This window comes from Perca flavescens, chromosome 18, assembly GCF_004354835.1.
Source record: "Perca flavescens isolate YP-PL-M2 chromosome 18, PFLA_1.0, whole genome shotgun sequence".
NCBI classification, from domain to species: domain Eukaryota; kingdom Metazoa; phylum Chordata; class Actinopteri; order Perciformes; family Percidae; genus Perca; species Perca flavescens.
Genome location: NC_041348.1, coordinates 24,472,830 through 24,485,837, shown reverse-complemented (window position 1 = coordinate 24,485,837; position 13,008 = coordinate 24,472,830). Strand labels below are relative to the sequence as shown.

The window sequence follows — 13,008 nt, the reverse complement described above, 5'->3', positions numbered from 1 at the left end:
ACTGTACATTTGTCATACAATACATAGGCTACACTTTCATAAACACACGTGAAGAAAAATATTTCCCTCCCGGTACAGATTCTAAATCCAGTGCTCTCTCGTTTCCCCAAATTTCTTTCTACCTCCTTTGAATCATATTTACAGTATATAAGGTAACATAAGGCCAGTGATTTCTGTGGCAATAAAAACTGAATCACCGTAAATAAATGAATGTAAATAATAGCAAAAACACTACATTTTATAATAACAAAGAAACTGTATTTAATGTGGATCTGTAACATGCTAAGTATCAGCACTGATCGATGTCTAAATAATACCACCTTAAAGAAATCAACAAGTCTTGCCAAAATAGAGACAAACACACCACCCACTCGTTTAAAAAGGGCAGTAGTTTAAGGATTCACCCAGGCAAAAATGTGTTTGTGTGGTAAAGTTCCTTATCTCCCACTCCTATTTCTAACTGTCTGATACCATGACTTTAGGAATCTATCTTTTTACCCTTTCACACTTTCATCAGCATAATGGTGTGGGAAAACCAAGCAAAACTTAAGTGATCAATCACCAAATAAAAATACTACTAATACTACTACTAATGGCCATGATCCAGACTACGTGGACAAGCAAGACCATCTCTGCGTCCATCTCCATCTCTACATCAGAGGGGCAACCGAGGCAAACGTGGAGGAATTGATTATTGCCTGTGATTTCTCTGCTGGACATCCTGGTAGTCTGTGTTCAAGCGTCGGACGGTGAGCTAGATGGCGTCTGTGCCTTGCGTCACTTTCAAGGGCAATTTCAGGAGCTGTGGTGTCCTTTCACAGAGACTTGGCTGGTTCCTGGAGTGCTGGTGCCATTCAATCGAGTGACTCTTTTTTTCTGTGTGCCAATCTGACGGCCACATTCTGCTTAATGATGAATCATGCACAAGTTGAAGGAGTTGATGCATTTCACTGGAATTGTACCTCGTACGATTTCATGTGACAAATAATAATTGATTGTTTGGCAATAACTATAGGACAAAGAGATCTACACCTTTAAATACTTTGACAATGTAAAAAAAAAGAAAAAAAAAAACTGTGTGCATATTTCCCTGCAGTGTTTAATGTTATATCCTGGAACTATACTTTTTCCTGCAGGCAAACATACATTTAGAGTATTTTTAACTATTTAAATTCCCATAAGATTTGAACAGGCAAGCCTGAAACCTGAACTGACCTCTGACCCACAGATACTAACACCACTCAATTTGACTGCTGGGATCAACAAGTCTCACCTGACCTGCTAATTAGACGGGAAACATGTTTCCTTGTCACGTAACACTGGTAAACTGTGTGAACAACACCTCCTTATACTAATGTAAGGCATGTGCCTCCGTTTCACTAACGTTAACGTGATGCTCAGTCTAAAAACCTCTTCAGCAGGCTACCGTTAGCATGCTACTTATAGCTGTCTCTTAGCTGTCTCCGGTTCATGTCAAACACAGAAACACACCGTACGTGAAAACAAAGCGAACACGGTTGTTTAGTCATTGTGGTCAAAGTAACGGCAATTGTTCCGGTCAACGTCTGTGTTTAAGGTCAGTTTAGCCTTCATGTTATGCTAGCATGCTAGCTGCAAAATGAATGGGGGGTTGGGCTAGCCTACAGCATCCTGCATCCTGTATCAAGCGTTATCAGACAGAAATAACTCACCTGGTTATAGTGCACCCTGAGCGGTTTCAGATAGTCGGACTCTGTGCACGGAGTGACTTCAATGTTATTAATCTCTTCCATAGTTTACACTTCGAGCTGGATTGTTGGCTCACCGATGGTCGTCTGTCACCGCACAGAACTGACAGTGAAGGAATGTCTACGGAAGCCGGGAGAGGACATGAGACTGAACTGTGACTCTGGCATGAGAGGTGAAAGCGAAAGGGACACTATTAGGAATGGAGGGAAGTTCATTTCTTTCTTCTGATTCAAGCTTTTAGAAACAATAGGACCGATAACGAAGTATTGTAAGTATTATAATAATAAAAAAAGTGTATTTTTATTTAACTTATTCTCTTTAGTAGCTCCTTGCTTAATGTATTACTTCAAACTGTTTTTAAATTGTTTTTTTTTCTTTTAGTCTTTTATTAAAGTTATTATTATTATTATTATTATTATTATTATTATTATTATTATTATTATTATTATTATTATTATTATTATTATTTGTATAGCACGTTTCATGCATACAATAAGTGGTGGAATGTAACTAGGTATTTACTCAAGTAGGCCTATTGTACTTAGCCTAAGTATTTCACACCTGTGGGTGATTTAGGGCCACACAGATACGGGCAGAGCAGGTGGATGTTGAACCTAGATCTTGCTGCTAGTGCACTGCACCACCACTACAACAACAACAACACATTTTAATTCTCATTGGGTGCTGTGTGGTCGGCATTATTTCAAAAAGTCTGCAATCAGGACAATGATCCATATAGCCTTTTAGGCTTCTTCTCCCGCAATAAAACTGCTTCTTCTTTTTTTTATCTGTTGTATGTAGCCTACTTTATGTGTTTGTGCAAATAACAAACAAATAAAGACGAAGACGATGGAATGATACTGCATCTCGTCCCTGTGTTTTGGTATTTGTCACACTGATTGGCTCAGGGGAACCACCAGTCACAGGTCAACTAAAGGTGACGTAACTTGGAAAAGGAGGATTGCATTATTCATCAAGGACAGCATGTTTAGTGTTTTGTGTGTTTTTCTGTAATAGAACAAGCTGAAAGTTTTTTATTTTCCTTTTTAATCAGTGTAACACGACCCAATGTGTAGGTGTTTTGACTATTTAAACTGTATTTCCACATATTGTATATAAGAAAAGCCTTTTTATGATTAAAAATCTGCATTATGTGTGTTTTTCAACTGACCATTATTCGAAAATAAAGCCTTATTTACAGATTTATAAATATTACCACGGAAAACAAGTGGTGAGATGAGATGCAGTTATACGCTCCAGAAAAAGCTAGTTACTAAGATTTTTTTTTTTTGTCAAACTACTCGAATGAAATTTTCCCCTCAAAATGTCATCATGTTCAGAAAAAAATTAAAGGAATAGTTCAGCACTTTGGGAAATCCGCTTACTTGCTTCCTTGCCAAGATTGAGATAAGAGAAGATTGTTACCACTCTTTTATCAGTATCTAAATATGAAGATGATGATGAAGATTTGTTGGTTTACAGGGAGTTTTGTGCCAGGCAATTTCCTGGCCAGGACAAAAAATTGTCCCGCACTTAGCCCCCTGTAAAACCACAGCGTGTCATTTTTAGACTTAGATATTTTGCAATATGACGTGTTAATGAATTAACTTCAGGGGTTTAGGAGAATTTAGTTACCTTTGGACCGAGCCAGGCAAGCTGTTTCCACCTGCTTCCAGTTATTATGCTATAAGCTAAGCTAACTGGCTTCTGGCTTTATCTTTACTAAGTTTCTTTCCCAAAATGTTGCTTTATTCCTTTAACAACTCAGACATGACAATGTAATATTTATCAATTGATTTGGGATTGACAGCTTGTTCTGATCCAGTGTTTTGAGCCTGGGGTGTATCTTTGAATACCCAACAACACAGCTTCATATTAAACATGATGAGAAATCCAGCATCCTCACTGTGCTGTGCCATGCATTTGAAATGGGTGTGGGAGCTCTTTCTCACCAACCCTGCCTTGAAGGGTGAGGCTGCATGATGTCACCACCTCACATCAATAACAGCCTTATAATGGAAAACAATCTGCAGAGCTCCTATCTAAACGGGGCTGACTTCCTCCAACAAATGAGCCCCAGTCCACCGCCCACTACACAAGGACAGGACGTAACACTTTTTGCGAGCTGATTTACATCTGAATAAATACAGGCCTAGACGAAACAATGTGCGGACCCAAAAGAGGAACCGGCGTCTCTCCTCTGGGCACGTCCAATTTATATTGCCCGATCCAGCCAAGCTGCAGGGCACGATAAGACGGAGGGAGTTGAAGCATTGTACAGGAGTCAACTGCTCTAGTTTGCTGAACACAAAGAAACTATGGCAGAAGAATGAGGGGATGAAATAAGACTAATGCACAAAGAATAGTGCCTGTTGTCAGAACACGTATTTCTCCTCAATAAAATCTTTATTTGTGGTTGTTAACTGTAAATATTGTCATTTTCAGATTTAGCTTTTTGTTCATTTGAGACAATCTGTGGTCAATTAGATCCAGGACTTCTGCGACTTTCATGTGACAAATAAATGGGAAAGGAAAGAAGTTAAATAAAGTTCTGATACATGACTTTTCTTTAATTTAATAAAAATATTAGGGGAAAATGTAACCGCTAACAACTCAAAGACATCAACCAGACAGATTTTTTTTTTTTGGAGAGGTCACATGACAAAAAGGTTCCGAACCACTGGTTTAAACTTTAACAATGCATTGTATTTAATAATCTTATCTTATGTTTTTATGTTAAAACTTGGTCTGAACAGTAACTGTAAATAAATGTAGTGGAGTAAAAGGTACAATAACGTAATACTATATACTTAGTATTACTTAAGTATAAAGTAGCATAAAATATAAATACTCAAGTAAAGTACCTCAAAATTGTACTTAAGTACAGTCCTAGAGTTAATGTACTTAGTTACTTTCACCACTGTACATTGTACTTCACGGGACTGATTCAACACTAAAATTACAGCCGAGAATAAGGCAAGTGACAGTATGTAATTTACTGGCTGCAAGAGAACTAAATAATTTCTGCTGGATGACAAGTTTAGTATTGTCTTTTACATACTATGTGAAACAGCCTCTGTATAACTCACGTCTTTGTGAACTTAAAAAGGCATCTGAACTTCTTTCAGTGGAACATAGTCAGCAGCAGAACTGTAGAACCTTTTCTTTTCACGGTGGACTTTCCTGACACTGATTCCTCTCTTGGGCCTCATTTGAGCATCACCAACAGAAAGGCCTCCAAAAGTCTTATCAGCTCCTCAGTCAGGTTCTGAGGCACCAGTAACGTGTTAATCCCATCCTTCCAGGAACACGCGCATGCAGGCTCCTCACAGTCACGACCATTACCTGCAGGCGGCTAATGCAGGCCAGACTTCACCGGGCTTAGCTCAACTCCAAACCTGGAGCCTCCTAAAGCCATCAAAACCCTTTTCTCCCTGTCTGTCCTGTTATGTCTTTTTATGTCTTACTGTCTCCTTTTTTAAATGATGTCCGTCAATCTCAGTTATTTTATCACAGTTCAATACTTTTCAACTTGTTGGTATACAATCAGTCACATACTGTATATTACTTTAGCAACTTAGTTATTAATTTTTATGTGTGATACTTTTGGACTTTTTACTGTATATCAAACTTAGTCTGTTCTCCAAATTCCGTCCTTGAATAATATGAATATGAATAATAATAATCCCTTAATGTCTGATGTAGATAAACTCTAATACAACATTTGGATGAGGATTATTCTTATTTTGGAAATTGGTTTCAGTGAAGTTATAGTGTTTGTTGTGTTTGGAGGCTGTGTTTCTTTGCGTGAATGCTGCTCAAGAAGAATACATTTGTGGAAGAAATGGACTAGAACCTCTTTACCTGCTGTGTGAAGAGATATTAATATATTATTAGAATAATAATGATATTGACTGATAAAAAAAGACAGTGCTGGGTAAAATGGAAAGAACATATGGGTTTTATGGCCCACACCATAGACCATAGTAGCCCAAAGAACTATTAATGTTGTGGAAACTTTGTACTAATCCTTATTTTAAAGGGAAAACTCCCCAGTGGTCTATCCATAGCATAGTTTATCAGCCAGGGTCAAGCAGGGATTTGGGCCAGGAGCTCGGGGAATGCACTTAGCCAAGGTGGCTGATGTACCTCTGTTAGCGGGCTCGGGGTGTGGGTCAAGATGGCCGGTATCCACCCGTCCAGCAGGACGTTCAGCCGCCACTCGCTTTGTCCAGGAGACGCTCTTATATCCTCACATGGGAGCTTGGATTTCAAAATAGCACCATATGTCAAAGGAGCACTTGATAACGCAGCGCAGACATCTTGTGTGGTGGAGGTGTGTTGATGGAGGAATCATGGTGAAGACAGTAAGACACGGTGGTGACGGTAGTCTACTTATCAAGTTCCACATTAATTGATCAGGCGTAAGGTGTAACTTTGTGGCACATTTCAGTAAATGTTTTTGTCACAGACATTCAGAGTTGTAAACTTGGACGCGAGTCTGATTTTAACTGCGTTAATCTCTTGGCTTTATGGCCTGCAAATTTACTGTTTTGGTTCACTCTCACAGATCTCATGGACGTTGTTTCAGCAGGAAGCTGTTTTTAACAAAATATTTTAGAATGTGCATTGAAATGACTGACTATTAGCTATGTGAAAACACTATTACAGCTTTAAAAAATGACATCATATGGAACATGTTCAGCATGCAGAAACCTGGAAGACTTTCAATTTGTTTGTGACAACTCGTGACTTGCCCCAAAAGATTTAAAATAGCTCTGCAGGTTTTGCTTGCAGTATTGTATATCAACTTTACTGTATCTTCATGAAAATGTTTATTAGCAATGATCAATGCGAAAATCGGACCAAGAGAGCTGCATAGAATACAGTTATACAGGTAAACAACGCAGCCAGGTGTTTGGCACGTGGCTGGACTAGTCAGTTTCATCATTACTTCTCTTCCTCTTGCAAGATCCAACTCTCAAGGCCGTTGGAATGGAAACCTTCCTCTGTCAGGCCCTTAGATTTTTAGTAATAAGCTATTATTGTTCTGTTCCCTTGTTGCTTTCGTGCCCCAGGATGTGTTCCCCCGAACAAGGTCAGAATTCCTGTTTTGTCATCATTATTCTGCTAGAGAATAGGCAACTCGCCCACAATGCTTTCTGTTCGCTGGGGTTCCTGGTACTTGTTTGCCTTCCATGGATACAAATAGACCTGAAATGGAATTCGGCCGAAACTAAGTAAAGCTATTGTGGCAGAGAATAGTTTGGATTCAGTCTAACTCAGCTGGAAGTTACACTGAAGTCTCTTGCTATAGATGGAGCAGGGGACAAAAAAGGAAGTTCTTTAAAATGAGTTTATAATGAAATAATAATGCAATAATATTGTTAATAATATTGTTAAGCTGCCTGTCGGTTTTAAACACTGAAGTTTTTTTTAAGGAGGATAACTGACAACTTGTACATATTTAATTTACAAACACAAAACAATACATTATATAACACTCACATGAACTCAAAGTCTGGCAGATATATAATATCTCTGCTTAGACTAGCCAGAAATATTTCAAATGACTCTTTACATGTCTTGCACAGTGAATATCAGCTTCTGCCTTCAAACAGACGCTTTAGAGTTCATTCTTTTAATCGTATTAGATTTAAAAACTCCTTCATACATCAATCTATCCTATTGCTAAACCAGCTACATTAAACCCAGTGCAATATTTATTTCAGGGATATACATCTCCAAGACTTTGTCTGTGTGTATGTTCATGTCATGTACTGTTGTTATATATGTTTTCTCTGTTTCCTTATTTTGGAGTTTATGACATTTGTGGTAATGTCTCATGTATGTCTGTTGGTGTTATTAATCCCATGTATGTTTGGATGTTTTTGGATGTATGTGTATGTCCTCATTTGGATGTATGTGTATGTCCTCATTTGGATGTGTGTGTACGTCCTCATTTTTAAATGAGCTACTCAGGGACGTACAAAGAATTTCAGCCTTTGGCTGACAATAAAGTTGTATCGTATTGTATCGTGTCTTATTATTATTCATTATTACCACAATTAACACACAGTGTTATGAGTGGCCCTGGTTACTGTTGTGTATATGGAGAGTTTTTCAGATGTATTTAAGTTCTGCTGCCCTTTGACACGTCTGTATGTATCAGGTATGCATAGGTAGTGTTTTTGGATTGGCTGCAGTAAATGCATATTACCATACATGTTGATTAAGTGTATTTTCTTATGTCATACTTCATTTTTAAAATCATTTTCAACAGGTTTGAATGCTGTGCAACATTCTCTCTCCATATAGAATAACACGGAGTGAAGTGAATTAACTTAATTAACTTTTACGTTAACACTTCTTTTGTATTTCCCTGCTAATGTGAGATGTAACACGTTCACACAAAAATAAAAAATAAACAACCTCTGGACTGGATGGGACGGGTTGTGAGGCTGCTGGGACCTTTGAATCTTGATACTATGGGACAGCTGCTGTGTTCCCCTGCTGAGAGGGAGCCTATTTTAACAAGGCAGACCTATTGTCTTTTCCTAAGAATGGCCAGAGAATATGGCAACTTCTTGGGTCACATAGTCTTTACTTACGTGTGTGTGTGTGTGTGTGTTGGTGATTGGGGTGAGGGGTGGGACGTCATTCGCATCACTATAGGAGCACATGCCATCAGAGCTAATTATCTGCCTGGAAGGACCAATTAAGACGCCCTCTAATGCCCATTATCAAGGTAACATACAACAGAGGACTTAAAGTAGTGCAGGATGGGAAGTGGGGAGGACTGATGAACAGGACAGTGGCATGAACAGTGACATTTGAAGTCAGCTGTGTAGAGACACGTCTCTGTTCGTCTCTGTTTCAGAATGCCAATGCACAGACAAATAAACACAAACATTTAATCTAATTGGGGGTGTCACCTTCACAGCAGAAAGTCTCGCATATTTCAGTACGCCATACTTTTTGTCAGTGGAGTAAAATGTTAAACATATAGTAATGCAGCAACATAAAGTAATATCAAATCCAAAAGTGTGTGCTTATCCACTGTCTTCGTAATGGTTCCATACTTTTTCCCACAGAGTGAAATGAAACCTTAATTTGAAAATATTCATTGAACTATTAAAAATGTTTTATTGCACTAAATTCTTAACTTCGTCACAAACCATTTTGGCGAGGTCGGTGACCCGAGTAATTTTGGTGTGTTCTGTGCCGTCGTCAGTCGGAGGAGCCGTCGGCATTCATTTGGGCCGATTTGACTTGTTGACCCGGCCAGTGGGCAGTTGGACTCAATGACCAATTACCGGAAATGACGAGCGGGATGAGCGTGACGAACGCCTCTCAAAATCTGACGAAAATCTTTTAAACTGACCTTTGTCGATCTGAAATGAAGACAGATTTAGCAACTGGATGGCCTATTTCTCACTTAAAATGTTTTCAGAAACACGTTTCGGTGAACTATTTTCGTAAAATATGAGATCGTATTCCGAACGAGCCGCCATTATGGTCTGGCTTTGAAACTCGGGAGGAGCCAGACCCAAGTGACGCGTTCGTCCAATCAGCTGCCGGTTTTCATTTTTTGGGCGACAGTACAGATTAGCGCCACCTGCTGTTAGGGAGACGTATTACGCGCAGAACGTACTTCTCCAGATCTCCAGACTCCAGACTTAGATTATTCTATACATTTATTTAAAGTTGGTATCTGCAAGTTTTTTTTTTTTTTAAATGAAGCAAAAATATCAACCTGTGATATTTAGGCTTAAAGGTGCAGTAGGTAAGACTTATAAAACTAACTTTCTGTCATATTTGCTGAAACTGCCCCTATGTTAAAAGTAAAACTACATGAAGCAGGTAATTTAAAAAAGATCCAGCTTCTCTGGCACCACCTACAGCCTGTAGTGCAATTTGCAACAGCTCTCTGTTCAGATTCACCAATCAGGGCCAGTGGGGCGGGGTCTAACTGCGTGTCAGTCACTGCTCATCCACACGCATTCATTCTCCCTTGTGGGGGGAGGGGCTTAGGAGACCGTTTTGGGCTTTAGCAGAAAGGGGGGAGGGACTGAGAAGTTGTTGATGTTCAAATTGTTTGGCTAAGTCCTGGATCTTCGCAATCCTACCTACAGCTCCTTTAACAGGATGACACTAATTTATCCCATTACAGTATACAGATTGGCCTATTGGATCACAACATTATCTGCTAAATAATGCCAATTAATCTGTTCAAAAACTACTTTTTTCAATCAACAGCATGAATCTAGTGGGATCGCACATTATGAACTGGCATATTTTCTATATATCCAGTGGCTGATTTAAATAAACCGTAGGCCTCCACTAACTCCAGTGTACCCTGGGAATAGGCGGTTTCATTCTCATTCTCAGACCTCTTAGTGAAAGTATTATGTGTTGTAAATATACAGTAGTGCCTTAAGAATAAATCCATTGTGTTTTGGCTTCAATATGGCCCTTTCCTCTGGAGCTGCTGTGAAACACTTTGTTTCAACTGTGCTGCCTTTATCTTTTTTCTTACTGTATGAGTGAAGCTGTCACAGCTGGACTCCCAGCAGCACTGTGAGATAATTATGATAAGACATGGCTGAGTTTTTCTATTAACAAACATGGCTACCAAGGCCAGAGGATGGGAGGAACAATAAAAGCGAATTACTTCATGCTGGAGGTGTTGGCAGTCTGTCGTTGCAGTTACAGCAATGGCTGTTGGTTCACTGTTGAACTCTGACCTTTAGTGAATATTAATGAAAATCTGCTAATGAGCTTCTGCACATTCAGATGCTTCATTTGCTTCTTGCCCAAATATCTTCTGCAAATATTGCTTCATTTCCCAACTGAAAACCATATTTCATTTTTTACTAATTGGACTATGGAGCATTGGTACCTATAGTCTTTTGTTTCTTTCTGTAATGTGTCATTGTCATTTTTTAAATAGAAATGTATATATATATATATATATATATATATATATATATATATATATATATATTTGATAATGGTCTGGCATAGCAATGCAGACACAGTAAAATAACATTGATCCCAGAATGTAGCCCTGGGAGACCCCATGTTATATTTATATGGATGTATAATGTCAACACCATTATTTAGGTCTCTAAATATTAAATCTTAGTTTATTATCCAAGCAGGACCTGCAGCTGAATGTTGGTGCTGCATGTCCTGTAATGAACCAAACATTTACATCTTACGATCACGTGTTGTTACTCTTAACATGTTATTCCATGATGATTCAATTGTGTTTGTTTTTAATGTATTATTTTCAAATGCAATCATAACATGGTGATGTAAAATTGTGTTTATTTCTAGAAATGGAAAATTGTTCTTACTACTAGAACAAAGTGCACATGCTTTTCATTTCCCTTTCTTTATATCCAGCAGTGTGTGAGGCAGGTGGTCATGATTGAACTTTAATACAAAGGAGCATGTTTCCATCTTCCAAAACCAATTCCTAATAACACCTTAAAGCTTCCCCTCCCTGCTGATGTCAGCGGATGACACTGATGAGGTTACTCAGGTGAAATACTGCTCCTGGATCTGTGGATAAACAGATTTGAACCAGGTTACCTGAGGCCAAATGTTCCCCTTTACAGAATTACACATTCGGAGCGTTGCCGTCTAATTTCACCTAAATCACAATAAACTGTTACATTTGTCACTCAGAAAGGTGTTTCGTACGTGATGATGCATTTAATGTCAAGTGGATATTATCTTTACATTATTAGGCACTACACCCGTGTCTTAACTTATTTAACTTGGAGGGTTTTTATTTCTTGTTTTATTCCATTTTTTGGTTTCTTCTTTAGTTTGTGAATTTGTGTTTTGACTTTTTTGTATCCACCCTTCCAACAGCATGTTTATCTCATCCAGACAGTCAATGTCATTTTGCAACTCATTGTTTAACTTCGTGCAGGGTTGAGATCATAGCTGTTTTACAGGTTTCAATTTTATTTTAAAAGATTTTTTTTTAATTGTAGATGACAATAGCAGCATGGCTCTATGGATAGCAATTGTTCGACCATTTTGACTGGAACTTTAACCAACTATTGGATGAATTGATGTGAAATTGTGTACAGACATTCAGGCTTAGAGGATAAATCCTACTGACTTTTGTGATCCCCTGACTTTTCCTCTAGCGCCACCATGAGGTTGATGTTTGGGGTTTTGAATAACATTTATTGTTGTAACTATTAATGGATTGCCACGAAATATGTTCTTGTAATACTGACTGACTTGTGTTATCTTGAACTCTTTTCATCTAGCAGTATCATTCGATCGAGAACTTTAATATTTAGTCATAAAATATAATTTATGTCCAAATATCTAAGGACTAATTCCTATCTGCCTCATCTGTACTTTGTGTTTAGTCATCACTATGTTCCTAGGGTCCTATACCTCTTGATATAAACTAACATAGTAAGAGATAGGTCAGGGTTAGCTTCGCAGTTCATACTGCAAAAGAACGAATGGAGATGGACTCTTCAAATGCAGTTTGAATGGTAAAAATCTGTTTACCCACTGTGGAGATATCAATGTCTATAGTCAAGAAAACAGTTCAGCACTAGTTAGCAAATGTTAGCATGCTAATTTGCTAAAAGAAAAAGCAAAAGAGATTAAACAGTCCAAATCCTCTTAAAATTATGTTTTCATTTATAAACTTTTCACTCTGATAAGTGCATTTTGATTGAGCTTTTTCTTACCAGACCAATAAAGTATTTTTTTTAAATGGGAAAGACCCAACCACACACTACCAAGCTATTTGAAAAGACAAAAATTCAAAATATTTAATCACACAGAAAACATGACACCATTACTTCAACTGTACTCAACTGGAGTGAAAATCTAATAGCTATTTGTACTGTTGTGTGACGATGAGCCAATGAATGATTCGGTTTCACATTTGTAAATAATGAAAAATCCTTCAATGGATCGATTGAAATGGAATTGAGTTGACCTCCAGGCTGAGGTCAGGTGACCCAAATGCCGCTTCAGCCAAACCTAACCCCCGCCTGGACACCCTGTGTGTCCTCTATCTGGTTTGACAGCAGCCGTTGTTCCTGGGGGAGGGACGGAGGAACTCGTGTCCCCTGACGCCTCACTCGAGGGTGACCGTTTGGAAAGTCCACTTTGACCTTTGACGTCGGGGCTACACACACACACACACACACACACACACACACACACACACACACACACACACACACACACACATCTCAGAGGCTTGTCTCTGGCTGTTTGACCTTTCCA

At 38.5% G+C, this 13,008-nt stretch overlaps 1 protein-coding gene across 1 annotated transcript in view; it reads right to left on the bottom strand.

Moving 5' to 3' along the window:
- The window catches only part of nudt14 (nudix (nucleoside diphosphate linked moiety X)-type motif 14), a 29,487-nt gene extending 27,586 nt beyond the window's left edge, over positions 1 to 1,901 (bottom strand). The window contains exon 1 of the mRNA XM_028605753.1: positions 1,692 to 1,901. Coding sequence (XP_028461554.1) covers positions 1,692 to 1,772 — 81 coding nt within the window. The 5' untranslated portion in view covers positions 1,773 to 1,901. The remainder of the gene's footprint in view (positions 1 to 1,691) is intronic.
- Between the last annotated feature and the right edge of the window lie 11,107 nt (positions 1,902 to 13,008).